The 19,673-nt window shown below is 38.9% G+C and overlaps 1 protein-coding gene across 2 annotated transcripts in view; it reads left to right on the plus strand.

The window, feature by feature from the left end:
* sept7a (septin 7a) overlaps positions 1–18,960 on the plus strand; it is a 42,124-nt gene extending 23,164 nt beyond the window's left edge. Inside the window, exons 5-15 of one of the 2 annotated variants that reach the window (XM_042506017.1) lie at positions 3,957–4,057; positions 4,436–4,570; positions 7,479–7,596; positions 8,584–8,676; positions 8,892–8,988; positions 12,849–12,900; positions 13,530–13,655; positions 14,096–14,116; positions 16,936–17,071; positions 17,162–17,307; positions 17,903–18,960. In XM_042506017.1, the coding sequence (XP_042361951.1) occupies positions 3,957–4,057; positions 4,436–4,570; positions 7,479–7,596; positions 8,584–8,676; positions 8,892–8,988; positions 12,849–12,900; positions 13,530–13,655; positions 14,096–14,116; positions 16,936–17,071; positions 17,162–17,307; positions 17,903–17,939 (1,062 nt within the window). In that variant the 3' untranslated portion in view covers positions 17,940–18,960. The remainder of the gene's footprint in view (positions 1–3,956; positions 4,058–4,435; positions 4,571–7,478; positions 7,597–8,583; positions 8,677–8,891; positions 8,989–12,848; positions 12,901–13,529; positions 13,656–14,095; positions 14,117–16,935; positions 17,072–17,161; positions 17,308–17,902) is intronic. The other variant, XM_042506018.1, reaches the window with a different exon arrangement.
* The last annotated feature ends 713 nt before the right edge of the window (positions 18,961–19,673 follow it).

The following is a 19,673-nucleotide window of genomic DNA, read 5'->3' on the forward strand; positions in this document are numbered from 1 at the left end:
TTATTAAAAGTTTAAATGAGATTTAGATGCTCATAATGGCTTCCAAACTGGATGCTTTAGGATTTCTCAAGATTCCCAAAGGAAGTGAGTTGAAATGCGTGCTTAAAATGAAACTTTTCGTATGAGTGTGTGTGTTGCTTGTTGTTTATCCTTGCAAGGACAAAGACGATAAATATGGGGAACAGAGCGCTCTTCTTTCTTTCTCTGTGGGAACCACAAACTAATTACATTTCAAATAATTGTGGCCACTTTCTTTCCAAGTCATGCCAAAGAATGTCACGAAAACCAGAGGAATGCTGCATGAAACTGAATCCGATTCATCATTAAAAAGATGATGATGACCAGGCGGGCGGACAAAATGGGTGTTAACTGTTGGAGGTGGTAGGCCAGGCAGATGTCTTTGTTGTTCCTGGTTAATATGGCTCAGTGAGGCTGGAGAGCATACAAGGACAGGCACTTGGTGATTAGCCAGCAACCTGACTTATTCGCTGAGCTCAGTCTTGTCCTGCCAATGCACAGACATGCCTCGCTTTTTATATCACACTGCTACAGTGGAATTTCAGAGATTAAAATAACAAGATAAGGATGAAGTAGATGTTTCATATAAATGACAGAGACTTTTATCTCACGCTCATCAAACACTGTTTGAAAGACTGAATTTTTTTTACCACTAATTGTAATTTTAGCCTCACTGTTGCATTAGTTATGACACTGACTCGATCACTAGCAACAATGACTGTTTCTTGTTGTTTCAGCAGAGTTTCTCTGCTTCATCTTGTTTGCTCTTTTTTGGCGGTTTGTCATAAGCTTTGAGGAGATTGTTTTGTTTTTCATTGAGAGAAAATGACTTTCTATTTTTCTAGGATTTTACTATGCACACAGCGCCAACCTTAGGTAGCCAAGCAGAAGCAGATGGGTGACAGAGAGAAAATTACTGTAGTTTGAATTGATATTTCCAGATGCTTGAAGAGACCCAAAATGAGCACTGTAAGATTTTTCACTTATGCTTGTTTATGCTTTTATTTTTATGCTAAATGACTCCTTGTTCAGTTGATCACTTTTTGAATTTTTGCTTCAATTGAAGTTAATGAGAATGAGTGAAAATGTTTGCAGGACAGAAGTATGGAGGCGCACTCTGACACCATCATGTGCAGTTTGTTTTTCCACTGTACTATCACAGTAAATTGCATGAAAATAATCTTGGGGTCCTGTGATCCAGTCAAAGTGACAGTAGTTCTGATGTCTCCCCATCCCTCACTGTGTGATACGGTATAGCCTCGTGCTGTTGTTCCTTTTCCCATGAGCTCACTGTCTGTGGGCAGCCTGTCTGGTTAATAGGCATGTCTGTAGCATGACTCATGCTGTTATGCAGAAGAAGAGAGACGCTGCAGGATTCCTCAGTGTTGTCCACTCAGCAGTCTTCGCTTTTTACTTAAGGTTTGTTGTATAGCACATCTCCGACTATCTCAGATACAGACGGTTACACCTTATTATGCAAGTGTCACATGTTCTTATCCATATCATCCTGATCTGCATCGACATTTTTCAAGATCACAAGCATCATTCTTTCACAGTTATAAAGGTATTAAAATAATGCTGATTTTTCATGACAGTATCATCTTTTACTGAGTCACATAGATGCAGTATGATTCCGCCACTTTGCAGTAGCTTTCAGTTTCACTCCTTTCAGTTTTATAAAAAATGTATATTTAGTATTGAATGGCATTCAGAAGGACTTTAATTTATTGGTTGAACACACTGGCATTAGTTCCTGTCTGTGTGGTCATCCCAGCCTCCCAGTAGCAGCTCTGGAGGTCAGAGGTCAGTTTAAACGCAGGCAGACTGTGATAGATTTCAGTACAGGACAGATGCCAGTGAGTACTAGTGGGTGGGGGTCACATGGAGTCAGCTATAAAAGCTTTGCTGAGGAATCTTGTGCTGCGACTGTCTGTCATAAATTGTGAAGTACAACAGTTGGAACGAAAGCTAAAGGACAGCTAATGTGCAGCCAATTAGTACTTTCAGGTATGGAAAAAATGGGTGTGAAGGAAAAAGCAGTTGTATTCAAAAGTATGTTGGATCATTAATCCTAATCTGTGAGGAAAAACTTTTCCACACAGTCAAAGAAAAATAAAAGTGTGTGTTCAGGTCGTAGTCCAGTAATGAAATCCTGGTTCACCAAGGAGAATCTCCCCTGTTGGGCTACTAACAGCTCTGCCAGCTAAAGTGACAATCACACTGCACAGCAGGAGAGGACATTGTACCAGTGTCTTATTAAACATGGTTTAGCCAACTTTGTTCCATTCAGCACTGGAGCTTAGACCATTAGAGCAGAGAACAGAAAAAAAGCAACATCACGAGAACCAATACTTCAGTAACAAGTCAATGCCAAAATTTGACATGTTTTTTCCAGTACCATGTGTACGGGAGATGCCATTCTTTCGGACCTTATTGGGCCGCTTATGCGTCTACAAGTTTTCTAGTCTGCTGTTCAATGCAAAAGGAAGAAGAAGAACATATACCATCCCAAAAAAACAAAAACAATACGAGAAAGGTGGGAAGTGCAGCTGCAGTAGCAGCTTCGCCTCAACTCGTCAAAAAGAAAAGTGTTTTTTCCTGATTTTTTTTTAAGTCTATGCAGTGGAAATGCTGCATATTTACACTGTGCTACAAACAACAGGAGCGCAACGTGGCAATGTATAGGAGACTCTCAGCACCAAGCTCCTTTGGCTCACTTGTCCGTGTTTGAGGAATGTGTTACCCAGCCTCAGTCAGAAAGCAAACCATGGGCATTGTCGGCCCAGTTAAGATAAACTTAAACTCAAATGTGGCCAACCCTCTGGAAAAGTGCTGTCTTTAAGTTTTCTACTACTGTACTACACTTAACGCCTCTCTGCAGTTATAATTTGTGTCTCAAGTCATCAGCTTAAGAAAAATATATGTTCACACTTGGAGCATGTAGAAGCTTTGATTTCAATCAAAGGTTCTACATGCTGTATGTATTTAAGGGAGTGCTGTAATGTCAATGTTTGTCTGCTAACTGCTTTGCAGACCTGGCTTGACCTCAGCTGTATTGAGAGCTTCTAATCACTCCCTCAGCCTGTGGAAGCTCTGCATCTATGATATGAAAGACAAGGTCTGGTTCAGATCTGCTGATTAAATCAGAGTTCATCTGCCGATCACGAGTTGTGCCCCCACCCACCCCTACTGATCAAAGTCCAGGCCTGCTGGCCTTTCCAGTGTCTTCAGAGGCAGCTTTGTTCACCACTGTCTTCAACTCTCATCCTCCTCCCTGCTTCCAGTCTGTCTGATGATCTGCACAGATCTAAGATTGCATGCCTATGGTTGTAAAATAGTTTTGGCTCACTGTGGTTCACTGGTTTTTGGGGCTGTTTTAGTTCTGGTTTGTTGTTTGTGTATTTGTAAAGAGGGAGCCAGCTGAGGCTAATGTTCATGTCTCCTAAGGAACTATATTTGATATTTTATGGCCTTCAATTTGATGTTTTGAGTTCCTTCATGTTAGCTCCCAAAGCTAATGCTACTTGATAGAGACTTGACTGAGATAATGATTGAGACATGTTTGTGTCAATCAACAGGAATATGTAAAATCTGAGCTAGTACTTCTTGGCAGGAAGGCTGTTGCATCACAGGCTGCAGAAGTTGGTAAATTACATTTAATAACTCATGTTGCCATTTGGGGCTGCCGACACGTGAACTTCTTTTCTTACAGAATCAACGCCTGTTGCTCTCAGTGTGTCAACCAAGCAATCATGTATGATGGTTAATTGTCTTTTAAGCATAAATAGGTTGAGGGAATTGACTGTATTTTTAAAATAATTACAAGTAAATAATTAGTAATCGACCACCTGGCTTGCACTTATTTAAAACAGGAATATACAGCAATTTTATTATTGTTTGTAAAAAATTTTAACTGATTTGTGTCATCATCTTGGCAGGTGGAACAGTCAAAGGTCCTGATAAAGGAAGGAGGAGTGCAGCTGCTGCTCACCATTGTTGACACCCCAGGCTTTGGTGATGCAGTTGACAACAGTAACTGGTGAGTTCAGCCGTCACTCAGGGGTTAAAGGTATACTGTGCAGGAACCTCCGGGTTCTGCTTGTGAACAGTATCGCCAGTGAAAGTGAAAGGTAACCTCAGATTGACTCTTGTTCGCAATATTTGCTTTGCATCTTTCTCTTGGATTCATGCTGCCGATGTTCTGGCACCTGGTTGCTACCCTTTTTATAAAGTTCACCCCTTGTCTACAAGCTGTGCAAAGGAATGTCCCGAACACAGCAAAATAAGAGGGAAATAAAAAATACAGGCAGAATGTAGAGTCTCCTGCATTGTATACCTTTAATAAAAGTATAAGCTACAACACACTACTATTGTTTCACTGAATCTGACACTAATGTGAATGATGTGTGGTCCTCAGCTGGCAGCCTGTCATCGATTACATCGACAATAAGTTTGAGGATTACCTCAACGCAGAGTCGCGGGTAAACAGACGGCAGATGCCAGACAACAGAGTGCAGTGCTGCCTGTATTTCATCGCTCCATCTGGACACGGGTAGGTACTACAGAGATCTTACTGGTCATTGAATTTCATGAAGAAGGGAACGTTACACTCTGATTACTTCAATGGAATTTAGCAATATATGTTCAGACTTATTTCACCCCTTTTTTAGATGGTTTAGAGTCCTTAAGGGATTCTCACATATTTTTAAAAATAATGCAAAAGTCTGTAGATTGCAGAATGAGAGTCTTGACATGACACTCTTGAGTTAACCCTTTGAAATCTGGACCGACATCAGTTTTCTTGTGCTGCGCTCAGACGCCCTTCACCGCCTTTGAAACCTGGGCAAATTCATTTCTTTCGAAAACATGGGGAATAAGGCAATGACCAACTCGGCAAGAAATGTCCCACAAATTGGAAGAAATTAGTAAAAGGTGACGAGAATATCACCTAAAAAGTAGTTTTTTTCAAAAAAGAAGGGAGGATTATTTGAAAAGTGTCCAAATATAGGGAAGAGTGTCCAGAAATCTTGATTTATAATTATAGTAATTTTGTATTTAAAATTTTGTAACAGTTAAATAAATAAATAAATGCATGTATATTTTATTTGAAGCACTTATAGGACATTTTCCTGTTTGTTACATTTTTACTTTACTTCTTACTTTTTTTTGCATATTTTTCGGCGGTGTCTCGAGAAGTTGCTATTTGCCTTTTCCCCGTGTTTTTTAAAGAAATCAAACCAATTCGCTCAGGTTTCAAAGAGTTAGACTACGTAACTACCAGATTCACTCTGGGTTCTAGAATTGATAAAGGTAAATCAACTACCAGCAGACCTACCTTAAAGTATGTTTCCTAGCAACAACAACAAAAAAAAGTACTCTGCTGTGCTATTTTGTCTTCCAGCTTCCTGTCTATGCTGGAAGTGGTGTGGTGTGAGGTTTGGCATCTGCTGCTTGTGACCACTTTGCCTTTGCTTTCTTGCACATATTAATCCAATGTTTTTACTTTGTGTGTGTGTGTGTGTGTGTGTGTGTGTGTGTGTGTGTGTTATCATGGCAAAGTGTGCTCCTAATGTTACCTATTGCAATGGGAACTACCACAGACGCAGTTTTGGGTACTTTGCCGGCTGTTAGTTTGTCTGCCTGTCTGTCTGTGGACCGATTTTGTCGACCCATTAGTGGCACACTGTGCAAAATGCGGTCACAAAACTTTACAGGTGTGTGGTAGAGATTTTAGGATAGGTGTGTTCCAAGCAGGAGGGCCAAAAGCAGGGGGGTAGTAAGTAGGGAAGGGGCCATCGACCTTTCCATTTTACACAACTGGCCCACACTTTAAGTTGCTGATTGCTATATCACGGCTGAAGCAATCTCTGTTTTTAAGAAGGTTTTCCCGTCACTTCATTATTGACTCATCGTATTGGATGAAATAAGAAACAGAGCTGCACATTTCAGCTGTTGTGTTTCACTGGTTTTCCTCTGCTGCCTCATTCTCTGGGCAGCAGTTAAGCAGTCCAAACCTGGCCAGCTCTGCCTGTGGCCTCCTACCACGCTACCATGCAGGCATAACACTGGTGTAATCTGTCCTGAGCTCACTGACCTGGAGACCCCATTCCTCCCATCTGTGTCTTGGCTCTGGCCGCTGCCAAACAAACACACACACAGTTGGCCTGGCTGTTTGCACACACTAAGCCGCACTGTGCTGCCCACAACAAAAGGTGGTTTTGCAGTCCAGTGCTGTTGAGCCTGTTGGCTCACAGTGACCCAGCCTGGGTTACTGACCACAGCCGTCATCTGGCCCAGAGCGGTGTGTGTGTGTGGGTGTGTGTGTGTGAATTGCACTAGAACATTAGACCAGCACTAGTCTCTTTACAATTGTGGAGCAATCAGGCTGCAGGTCAGACTTCATGTGCATAAGTTGTTTGGAAGTGTTAATGAGATTTGAGTAAGGCATCAGTATACACCTCTGTTTGTGACAGTTGTGCACTGTTCACTTGTTGATCTCCTCATTTACACAGCACTGTACGGCTTAAAATCACTCAACAGGCTTCATTTTGTTGCCATGAACCAGAGAGTAATTACATCACATTACAATGAAAGGGCTTCATACATAAAACTGTGGAAAATCAAACAGATTTGATTATTAGGGTTCAGCTTGTAAGGTGATTGAAGTGCTTGAGTATTTGAATTCAACTCTCAGAAATTTGATACCTTGAAAATCAGACATTTTTTTAACATGGTCCTTGAAAGGATATTTGAATTCACAGCAGAATAGAATGATGAATTATTTTATGAGAGGTGGTATATAATTGTTTTACAGCTGTGGTTGCAAATATTTGCTAATGCCATATCAGGACCAATGAAAAGCAGTAAATAGTCAGCACCAGGTTGCTTCGCTAGCCTGCAAAACACTCACACCGGAGCAGCGTCAGCCATTATCACAAGTTTTGATCTACAATTTGGCAGTAAGTTAGCAGCATTTCATTAATAATAAATTGATTTTAGGCCCTAGTATGTGTGCTCCATATACGAATTTGTGCAATTTTTTTTGCAACAGATGTTTGTGGAGAAAACAATTTCCACCTTAAATAAAAATTTGTCCTTGGATTGGATTTGCGCCTGTCTGTACGAACCCTGGATTATGAAATACTGAAAAGTGACTTGAATTCAAGTTGTTTTCTGTGCGCTTTTACTTTTTTTTTTCTACTTGTCTGTGTGTGTTCATTTATACAATAGCAGAACATTACAGTGACATTTGAAGGAGGATTTTCAGAGTCCAAACAGACAGATTTACAGTGTTGCCTTCTCCATCCAGATGTGCAGTTTGAAGTCAGCCAAGCCCTGAAAAATGACTTTCAGCGCAGTGTGTGACAGCAGCCCTCCACCAGCCCTGCAGCTCCACTTCCACCAGTCAATCACTGACACTCTGACCATTTAACTCTCTCTTCTCTTTGCCTCTCCCTCAGACTGAAGCCCCTCGATATTGAATTTATGAAACGGTTACATGAAAAAGTAAACATCATCCCCCTCATCGCCAAAGCCGACACAATGACTCCTGAGGAGTGTCAACAGTTTAAGAAGCAGGTGAGTGTTTGTGCCACTGCTGGCTGAATGTATATGTTTCTATTTGGCTAATATCATTTCATTCGTTATTCAAATTTTGCAGTTGTTTGATCACAGTCTTCACTCTATTTATGCGACTACATGATTTAATGTGGGTTTTTTTCCATTGCATATCTATTGTGAAGAACAATGGACCTTCTGTCTGTTGGACTAAATACAGTTTGTTTCTCATTCATGTTCCTGGTTGCCCATTCTGCCAAGTCTGCAGCAACTGGTCAATTAGACGATAGAAAGAAAAATTTATTGCCAACTATTTTGATAGTCCGTGTATCATTTCAGTCACTTTTCAAGCAAAAAATATTTTAAGAAATTGACTGGTTCCAGCTTTTTAAATGTGAAAATGTGCTGCTTTTTTGTCATTTTTGATATTTAATAGTATTTGGGTTTTGGACCATTGGTTAGACCAGAAAAGCAATTTAAAGACTTCACTTTGGGCTCTTAGAAACTGCAGTTATATTTTTCCTGTTTTTATGGTTTATAGACTAAACAATCAATCATCAAAATATTCAGTAGATTTTTTTTTGCCCTTTTTTGTTTGACCAAAAACAGGCTGACATTGAAAGTTGTGCTTCTTTGTTGTAACATTTGTGTGTCTTTTACTAGCTTGTGATCCGCTGTTGTTATAGACATCCACAGCTTTGTGTTTTTCACTCCTGGACAGTAGTAGTACCATAAACAAAAGAAGGAGGTAGAAGTCAGATTTTCCAATAGTGTTGATGACTTCCGTCTTTTTGTGCTAGTTTACTCACAGTGTTGTATATTCAGGAACCAGTGTTCGTGGTTCGTAAATTTCAAATACAAAAGTATGTCGTGGTAGTGGTCATGCGTGTGTACTGAATAAACAGATACCACAGGTTCCTCCTCATGTGTACTGACTAACTTCCGATATGACTGTTAATGTTTCTGGTTTTTCCATTTCTCTCTGCCTCTCCTGCTCCCTCCCTGCAGATCATGAAAGAAATCCAGGAGCACAAAATCAAAATCTACGAGTTCCCAGAGACAGATGATGAGGAGGAGATGAAAATGGTCCGTAAAATTAAGGTCTGTTCTTCTAAAGCAACCCTCCGTGAAACTTTAAATGAAACTGTCTCTGCGTTTTTCAGCTGCTCTGAACTGTTTTCAATGCCATGTCTTTTGATCTATGTCATACGTGCTATGTCTCCTCGCATGTTACTGCACAGTCACAGCCTCCTATGTATTTTTAGCCGATGTTCGTGAGCTATGTAACAGTTGTGTCCCCTCCCTTCTCGCTGCAGGATCGTTTACCCTTGGCTGTGGTCGGTAGTAACACCATTATCGAGGTCAATGGAAAGCGAGTGCGCGGGAGGCAGTACCCCTGGGGTGTTGCTGAAGGTGAGATGTCAAAGGTCAACTGATCCCGGTCTGTAAATTGATCAACAAAGTGAAGTCTCTCTCACACTCACACACAAACAAACATGAAAACGCACCAATATTTCCACTGTTCTATTGGATTATTGAGCAAACATCATGTGCAGATGGTTTGCAAAGCAGAATCACAAACCATGTGCTACTTTTTTGCCCTCATCTTAATATTTAGCACACACACACCATGTTCCTGTGTTACTGAATAAACACAGTGCACACTGTGATAGTAGACAAGAAAGAGATTGCATCAGCATGAAGAATGATGGACTAATAAATAATAATATATTTTAAAAATGACACTTATATTTTTAAAAATGAAAGAAAAAAATGTAATTAGTTGAAATTAGTTTATTGTAGAGAATTGTTATCATGATCTTTTTTAAAGGAGGAGAAACTGAAAGCTGTCTAACCATTTACAGTTGATATATGCATTTTAGATTTTCCAGAATATCAAGATAAAATTGACCAAATGTTCTGCATAGCCACCTGTATTTTCAAAACAAGCACAAATTTACAACAGCTGTGCACAACCGAACGCACATGCATCCATCCATGCGTTGCCCATTGGCATGGACATAGTTAATCAGCTGTCCTTTAACTCCTGATTAATGTATCCGCAGTGGGAAAGTCCTTGGAAGTTATGTGCCTTTTTCCCCGCTTCCCATATTAAGCCAATTGGCATGAACCATAAACACACCTTCACACACACACACACACACACACACACACACACATATTTGTCAATGCAAGACCTCCATTCCAAATTTCAAAACCAGTGACTGCCAAAGGGTGGAGAAATTCTTGTGGGCCGACCAACCAACAGAGTGAGCTATAGAGCTGCCAGTTGCATCTAAAAAGGAAAAATATTGTTGCAAGTTTCCTTGCTTCTTCCTTCAGTAAACAAGATAGATATCTACATTTCCTAAATGACCAATGGTAAAAAAAGTACTAAATATAACAATTAAAATCCTGCAGGATTCAAGGCTTATTGGCACATTTTTGTCTTCCTGGGAAGCATAATTCAATGAGTATTTTTGGGTGAGCAAGAGGCAGGATTTTTTGTTTTTAACACTTCTTTCTGTTGAAGAGTATACAAATTGCCACTTGGTAAATCTTCATCAGTGTATTATATAAAGAAAGAAAACATCTTTTGTAGATAATTATACACATTTTATTAAATGTATCAAATGTGTAGTGCATGCAGGCCATTAAAACAAAGCTTTAGCAGTGCAGAGTTGGTCCTTTGTCAGCGTGCCGCTCAGAATGTGACAGAAACACGATGTTTAACAGAGATTTGTCAAGTGAAATTGATTTCATGGAGCAGACGCTTGTAGCATTTACAGCCTATTTTATCTGCCTCAAGTCAGTTTGTTGTTGGCGCAGTTCAGGACAGAAAAGACATGCAGCTGTCCTTTTAAAAATGTGCTATTTCAGGAATGTTTAAATTTGTCAGATTAGTGGCACATGTTGACAATATTTTTCAACATTAAAAAAGGTTCTACAGGATCTTTGGGCCCCAATTCTTGGCAATATCACTTAAAAAATGAAACCCTTTATGTACAGAAAGTTGACTGTAATAACGGAGTCTTTTGTTCTTCGTCTACAAAATTCAATATCAGACATCCCTTTGTTTCGCGCTATTCCACTTAACAATCTTTAGAGGCAGCAATGTGCCAACAAAGTAGTAAACGGCAAAATGTTTGAAGAACTGAAGACTGCTAGGGATGTTGCTGTGATGCAGCTTTTAAAATATTTAAAACATTTTGAGGCGAGGGGGTAAATGTATTTGGAAGGCCTCAAGGATACACATGTTTTAGTGAGAAAAACTAAACGCAAACAGAACTGTTTAATCATAAGAAGATTATAAGATTACTCCACAGGAAACCTTTAATACATGTGTATCTGATTTAACTCCTAAATGACTGATAAACTGCCTGACTGATAATAAACATAATAGCAGTTAATGTAATGAAGTGGCTTAGAGACAATTGTTTCCTCTGCTGCCAGTGTAACTCCTCATCACGACCGATGAAGAGGAACAATGCAGCACTATATGAAGAAAACGCAAACAAGCAAAACTGATAATATGAAAAAACGAGTCACAGTGGGAAACTAGACGCACAGGATATGAGAGTCTTGTTGACTTGACACAGGAAGTTGCTGTCACATTGTGGTGAGAGTGTGACAGCGTATTCAGTTTAAAGTGATTACAGCTCCAGTGTAAACGCAACAGATTCACATTTACCTTATTTAATAAATTGGGGGGAACATTCCAGATCATATAGACTCTGTTGTTGTAGCTGCAGAACTGAGTACAGTACAGCCTGGCGGATGACTCGTAGGAGTGCTACTATGAAACTGGTTTGCCGCCAGTGTTTGCCGTCCATGGGGAGTGAGTTTTGGAATACCAAAAATGTTTTTGGCTCCATGTCAGCATAAATATGGAGAGAGGGTGGGGAAGAGAGGGAGAGAAAGAGGGCAAGGTCCCTGAGAAGCTATGCAGTCACTCTACCACAGCAGTCCAGAGAAACCCCAGAGGACTGTGGTGAGCTTTACTGTGGGAGGGACACAAACGGCTGCACTTGATGCCACCTGCTGATGGCTGCTGGTGCTGCAGCCGTCCACTCTTTGCCGCTGCAGGGCCTCAACAAATTAACTGTGGAAGGCAATGTAAGACACTAGAGGTATAAAAAAAATATAACTGAATACATAAATTAATAACCTTGTTAGTCAAATAAATTAGAATATAAATGAATTTTGAAACATGGAGAAGATATTAACACTTTGAAACCTGAGCAAATTAGCTTGATTTCTTAAAAAACATGGAATAAAGGCAATAAGTAAATTAACAAGAAATGAGCAAGAAACTAGCTTAAAATCAATAAAAGAATTATGTGAAATTAGCACCAGTAAAGAAAAGTAGCACAACATAAGCATGAAATGACCTGGAAAAAAGATAGAATAAATAAATATAATTAATAAATATAGCTTATTATTCTGTTATTTATTTTTAATATATATTGTATTGTTGTAAATGTAGTTTTCTTTATATTTATCACTACTTATTTGATCATTTTCTAATTTTCTTTCTCTCTTTTAAAAAGCTAACATTCATTTTTGCATCACCTTTTACAATTTTTTTGGCAATATGGCACTTTTTCACTTACCTGTAGTGCTGTTTATAAATCTGTATTGTTTTGGTGAGTTGCAGAGTGTTGGAGATATTGGCCGTAGAGATGTCTGCCTTCTCTTGAATGTAATAAAACTCGATAGCACATGGCTTGTAGCGCCACTCACCCATGAGTGGATGCAGACCTCTTTCAGCACGATGATACGGTTGGCAGGTCAGACAGTTTATAAACAAACCTCCAGGTCCTTCACAGTTATCTGGAAGAGAAAATGGACGTGCTATTGTGAGCACACACAGTTTTCCTGTGCAGTGAGAAAATGTTATCCTTATTAGCATTACAGGCACTCTGATTTTAAATTTTACCTCCAAATAAAATGGTTTAATTGTAATTTTATATGATATTCTGACTGCTTGTATTTGTTGCCTCGTTACATCTCATTTTAGCAATGTGGACACGTTCTTAGAGCTCAGCTATCACTTTGGTAAAAACAGTGTAATTTTAACTGACAAAATTGATGGCCAGATCTTTCAAAAAAATAGGTTTGTATCAAGTGAAATAAAATTATCAGCTTCATTGTTTTTTGCTGTATTCATAGTCATCATATTCATAATCCCTGAAGGGATCGGTTATGTTTACAATGCTATAATCACTCCATGTTTTTGTATCTAAACGGCTCTGATGGTCTCTTCTTAACAGTGGAAAACGGAGAGCACTGTGACTTTACAATCCTCCGGAACATGCTCATCAGGTGAGAAAACACACATCATCCTCTCTCCATTCATCAGTGCCAAATGTGACATTTAAATAAGTTTTAATAAAAATAATAGCACATAGGATTTATGAGTCTATCTTTGAGGTGATGTCTGTTTACATGCCAGTATCTCACTAGAATAAGTGTGTTTTGCTTCAGTTCTACGGTCAGATAACTCGCACGACAGGTGGCTGCTGTTCGTTGACAAGTCGCTACCATGGCAACAATGGCATTACCACAGATTTACAGTATAGCTGTAGTCATAACACGTGTTATTTCAGTGTTTTTAGTTCACAAAAGTAAATAGTAATATATTAGTCTTATTTACTATATAATATTTGGCCATAGTAAAATGATATTTTAAGTAGTAAAATGAAAATGATTGTAAAATGATTAGTTTTTCCTGTTTTTACATTTTGATTTTCACTAGCCTAAATTAGCATTAGCATTATCACAGGTACACATATCTGTAAATGCACTGTTCTAACCAAGGGTGCGTTCAGAAACACTCACTCTGCCAGATCACTCTCTGACACAACCTGGACACAAACAAAGAGCGCCGTGGGAATGTACCGTTGGGTTATCCAGAGTACCGCACTCTCAGAGTTGCTGTTGCTGTTTTTCAGGACCCACATGCAGGACCTGAAAGATGTGACAAACAATGTCCACTACGAGAACTACCGCAGCAGGAAACTTGCTGCGGTCACCTACAACGGTGTGGACAACAACAAGAGCAAGGGACAGCTAACCAAGTAAGTTCATCTGCACAGTATGCACTCAGCGGTGGTGTTGCGGAGATGCACATTCATAGTGTGAAGTGGCGGGTTAATGTTGCTGATTTGGCTGCTGGTTCCATCAGGACCCTGTGAGCAGCTCAGTCACTGTGTAGCCACGGAGGAAACTACAGTTCAGAGGTCAAAGTCTGCAGCGATTGACCCTCAGATTAACGTTGGCAAGCTGTCACTAAAGCAGCACAAACCTTTAAACCCATTCCTTGCCCAAACAAGCCAGTACTAACCCCCCGCTAACTGGCCACCAATATCAGTTGTGTTTAATCTGACCGTACTAACTGAGGCACCATCTGACTCCTAATCCACCGACTGCAGCTGTCGGTAATCACCAGCACACTCTCATAAGCTAATGCATGGATCATGGCAGCATGCTAAGTGTCTGTGCATTTGTTTGTTTTTAGACCTGAGACGGATGATGGCATGTAAGTGTTACTTCACTTCTTCAAAACCTTTCCAAAGAACTAATTTCCACTCCTTTCTCTGATCATTTTCATTTTTCCTCATTTCCTTATTTTTTTTCACCTGCAACACTCATATGTGTATTTATCACACAATTTTATGCAAAAAACACAAATACTATCAAAAGTTGTCACTGCTTCTGAGCTTCTACATGATGTGCGGGTAATATATTGAATCTGTGTCACTAGTTAAAGCATCAGTCATCTGGCTCGGCTACTTGCTTCGCAGTGTCATTTACCCTTTCTTATTAACCCTTTGAAACCTGGATCAACATCAGTTTTCTTGTGTAACATTCAGATGCCTTTCACAAGCATTTAAACCTTTTTATTTCATTCTAAGATATGGAAAAATAATGCAGTCCGCAGCATGGCATGAAAGGCCTTGCAAATTGGAAAAAAAAAATGTAAAAGTGACAAAAGAAAGAAAAGACCTGAAAATTAGCTAAAATATATATATATGTATATGAATAATTGAGAGAGAGAGATGATCATTAACTAGGAAAATATATCAAGAAAACTATATTTTTTTCTGATTATAAATTTAAAATTAGGTTACAGAAAAAAAATTTGTTTTTATTATTTATAGGTATTACTATTTATTTTTATTTTTATTTCAGGTAATTTGCTGTTTCTATTTTTGCTAATTTTAAGTAATATTGCAACTTTTAATTTCTTGCAAATTTTTGTTAAGTTGCTCATCGGCACCGTCTCATGTTTCTCAAGAAATTGAGCCAAGTTGCTCGGGTTTCAAAGGGTTAACCACTGTTAAAATATTTACTGTACTTTACTAATGGCTTTATACTTTACATGCTAATTAATCTTCCAGTATTAATGTTCAGAGCTACGATATTTCCCACTTGGCTAAAGGAATTACAGAGATGTCAACAAACTGGTTACAAAATAGCAGCAAAGCCACCGTTAATTACAGTAAGACATAGCTAAATAGAATACACTAATGCAATTAATTCAGCACATTAAGATTTAACATATTGCCACTAACCACAACAAAAATGGCAAATGATTATCTAAAAAAAGCACAATTTTCATTTATCTGACTTCAGGTGATAAAAGGCATGGTGACTTTGTAATCAAAATAGATAAAATCCACTTATGTTGTCAATTCAGCTGATCAGTATTCTTGAAAAAAGGCAAACTGGTTTTAAACTAAATGCTAATGTTTTTATGATACATAAAATGAATACTGAGGTTTAGTATGACATTTGGTAAGTATGGGAGACCTTTATAGACTACTCAGTAGGATTTAAAAGAGAAAACAAAACTTGTAATAATTGAAATGCGTTTTTTTTTTTTAATCTGCCCAATAAACAACAAACAAAAAAAAATATTATTTTTATTCGTAAAATAAATAGAAAAATGAAAGTATGACATTAAAGGTTTGGCTCAGATTACTTTGAAATGTAGCCAGTCACTGAATACATGAATACAATACAATGGATACAGTTTTTGTAATAAGTAATGTAGTCCATTGGATTAAATGGATATAAATTAAAATGTAATCTAATCTGAGTATTTTTTTTGATTACTTCAAAATCAAATGAAATTTATCAAATCAATCAAAATGTTCCACTTTATACTAAAAATGTCATAAATTGTTTTTTTTCTCTTTAAGTCAAAGAATTTTAAATGCAAATGAAATTTGCATATTAAGCATTCACGTTTGGTCAAATCTAATTAGCCTTAGTAACAACCGCCACAACGTGGAGCGCTTGTCTAAGAAACCTTGTATGTCAGACGTACTTGAATAAAAGGTCCAGTGTGTAGGATTTAGTGGCATCTGGCCGTGAGGTTGTGGAACGTCTCTTAACTACGATGGCCGAAGCTAAAATGCATACGGTATTATCTAGAACCGGTGTTTGTTTTGTCAGTTCTGGGCGATTTTTAGAACAACGCACAACCTCTTGTGAGGACGCACTCACAATGTCAATATTAACTGCTCACTTAAAACACATCGATTCTTATTTTCAGGTGATTTAACACTAAATAAAACATGACTTGACAACTTTTTCAAATGTTTTCTGGTCTGAGCTTACTAGCTTTTTGTAATACAATTACATAATCCTGAGTACATGCAATCCGTTACTACCCAATCATGGATATGTATTGTGTTCAACAAATATCTTAGCTTTTCAGCATTCAACATTTGCTATTTAGAACTAAACGCAAATTGAGGCTGATGGGAATGTCCTCCTCGAAGACCAGCTGACGTTATCCCTAAAGCCACATTAGCAGTGTAGCTAAAAGCTCATAATAAATGATCTAATTAGGTCAGTTTGTTTTTGTATTTGTAAAACTGTTAACTGTGCTGCTATTAACAATCATCTTTATACAGCTAATATGAACAAATTTTGCTAGCTACCTCACCAACTAACCTTTATTGATATTGCTCATTAACATATCGGACAAATTTTACATTTACAAACAAGATAATGTCAGCTGCTGTTGTCTAAGATTAAAGGACCTCTAGTTTTGTTTTTTTTTTCTTTCTTTCTTTTTCAGCAGGAAAAGTAGGTATAGTGTAAGACGTCATTGCAGCAGGGCGTGGTTAGTGTCAGAATTAGGGCTTGTTACCCCCGTCATCCTCCAAGTCGCACCTCTCCTCCTTCCCTGGTCCTGCCTCTCCTCCTGTCCATCACTCCGCTGTTAGAAAGAGCTTCATACTCGGGAAGGGAGCACATTTCTGCTCAGCTCTGACAAGAAATGTGTGACCACCCACACACCTGCCACTGTGTGCTGTCTGTGTGAACGCTGGCTTGTGTCTCCAGGAGTCCTCTAGCCCAGATGGAAGAGGAACGACGGGACCACGTGTCCAAGATGAAGAAGATGGAACAGGAAATGGAGCAAGTGTTTGAGATGAAGGTCAAAGAGAAGCTCCAGAAGCTCAGAGACTCTGAGGCCGAGGTAAAATAATAACGAGGGTGCGTTTTTACATGTTTGTGTTCCTTTGTTAACACTCGGGTAACCTACGGCTGTGCGTCTGCCACACTGCAGCTCCAGCGGCGTCACGAGCAAATGAAAAAGAACCTGGAGGCCCAACACAGAGAACTGGAAGAGAAACGTCGCCAACACGAGGAGGAGAAGGCCAGCTGGGAGGCCCAGCAGAGGATTCTGGAACAGCAGAAACTAGACGCCTCCAGGTAAATACAACATCACACATGCTGATTAATAATGAGAGAGACAAGAAGGGTTTAAGGCAGGGATACTCAATTTGCTTTGCTTTGGGGCCACTTTTGCAATTTTTTTTTTTTTTTTATTGGTCACAATGCACCCTGTTCACCTCGGGAAATCATTTGGCTCGGATCACAATTTATCGTCAGTGCATCGTGGGTGCATTTAAACCTATGTGACCCAAATTCAAATGTGGTTAGGTAATGTCCGATCACCCAAAACAAATTTTAATGCAAGGTGTGAAAGTGGTCTGCCTTTTCTTTATTGAGGCTCAGGTGTTTCAGCTTCACTTAGAGAAATCATGGCCACATTTTATGATTTATATCTATATTTCCTGTTCTATGGTACTTTATATTACATCCATAGAGGATCAGTGTTGCACCTGTTTCGGGAACTTGCGGACAGGATTTAGATATTTCAGCACAGAAAAAATACTGAAGTTGCCAACTGAAACTGCTGTTCTTCTATTCCTTTGTGGATAAGCACCCTGCATCAGATGAACCAAACTGTGTTTTTGGATAAAGGTAGTTGCTTGACTGGTCTCCTTTCCTCTTGTTCTTACAGAACCTTGGAAAAGAACAAAAAGAAGAAGATATTTTAATTACTCTGGAGGACCCTCCTGATGTTACAGTGTATTATTTCTTTTGCCAACCTGCCAGCCTTGATTGTCAACATCATTCGCTGTTTGACCATATTACTGTGTAATAATCAAGTGAAAGCCAGGGGGCAGTATTGTTCCTCAAATAATTGTTATTATCTCGGTTTAGATTCAGTGTGAAGTCCTGTTTTAGGTAACTGCTCAAAAAACAAGAATATTCACACTGAAAACACAACTGGTGTTCTTCCTTCATGACAAACAGGAGGCAGAGTTCAGTCTTTCTTTCCTCTTTTCTTCTTCTACTTTGGGAATGTTGGATGCTGCACTGCTCTGTGCTGCATCCTTTTAATGCCAAAAAACAAACAAAGAGGTTGGCCTTTCACTTCCTGCACATTTGCAGACAGCGTCAGGCTGAAGCTCACCTCAGGCACTGTTTTTTATATATATATATACGTATATTTCGGTTCACTTATTTAGGTATCGCATTTAATTTCCTCCCAAGTGGTATGCTCTTCCATCTCCTGCAATGTAAATTCTTAATTGTATAACCATGAACTGCAGTGTTTAACTTCAACCATTTGTAACATTTTCTTGTTCTTTTGCTAATTTCTTTTTGTTTTTCCATTTTGCATTGGCCCTGGTAAAGAAATTCTGTTTCCAGTATCACAGCCGGTACTTTTCCAGCCTTGCTCTCGGAAACAAAAAAAGTTTCCTGTAACAGGGTCAAGAAACTGCTTTTGAAGGGCTTTTACTTCTTTGAACTTCTTTTGCAGATTCTATTTAAAAACATTTTCCAACGGCGTCAAATCTTTCCAGGGGCCAGATGTGGAAAGCCTGTGTTGGATGTTGGTGGATGGGAAAGCTGGAGCTGAGATGCTTCAGCCAGTGGTCAACTCAGTAACTTTACCAAGATGGCTTTCTTTGCATCACATTTAGCACTGTTTGCGTACTGCATCTGTATTTTGTAATGTTCAGTTTTTACTGTAAAAAGTCACATAATAAAATTATGATGGGACAAAAAACACAGGTGATCTCCACTAAATGTTTTTAAAAATATACATGACGTTTATGTATATGCCCTAACATTACACACTTGTGTTATTGTTAAACATGTTCTAAACCCATGGACATTAATGTGCTGCCGTAACAGCCTCCGCTCTTCTGGTTTCAGGCTTTCCAACAGTTGTTACCCGGCTGCAGAGATTTGCTCCCTTTTGATCCAGTACTGATGTTTGGCGATGAAGCGCGTCTCCCAGTCTGGGTTCCAGGTCATCCCAATGGTGTTAAGGTCAGGGCTCTGTGCAGGCCAGTCAAGTTCTTTGCCATCTATCTGGGAAAACAATTTGGACTGAACTCGAGAGGGCCTTTTCCGAGGCTGTTACAAATTTTGAAGCACACTGTTGTCATTCAGTTCAATTCAGCTTTATTGTCATTTCACTATACAGTAACATGCAGAGCAGAATGAAAGAGCGTTTTCCAGAGATCGACAAACATAAAAAAAAAATTATTAAACACTAAAAACATCCTCACTTAAAATAAAAACAAACACGGTCACTAAAAACACTATAAAAAAAATCAGTTAATAAGTGCCCAGTACAGATATAAAGATAAAAAGTGCCAAATGATTAGAGCAAAGTACAGTCGTGAGGAGTAAAGTTCAGATAAAGTCTTAACAGCAGAATCAGATGGATCAACTAGCCTTTAGGATGAGGCTATTATAAGCAGGCTTGTTGTTCT

The sequence above is a fragment of the Plectropomus leopardus genome, chromosome 18 (assembly GCF_008729295.1).
Source record: "Plectropomus leopardus isolate mb chromosome 18, YSFRI_Pleo_2.0, whole genome shotgun sequence".
NCBI classification, from domain to species: domain Eukaryota; kingdom Metazoa; phylum Chordata; class Actinopteri; order Perciformes; family Serranidae; genus Plectropomus; species Plectropomus leopardus.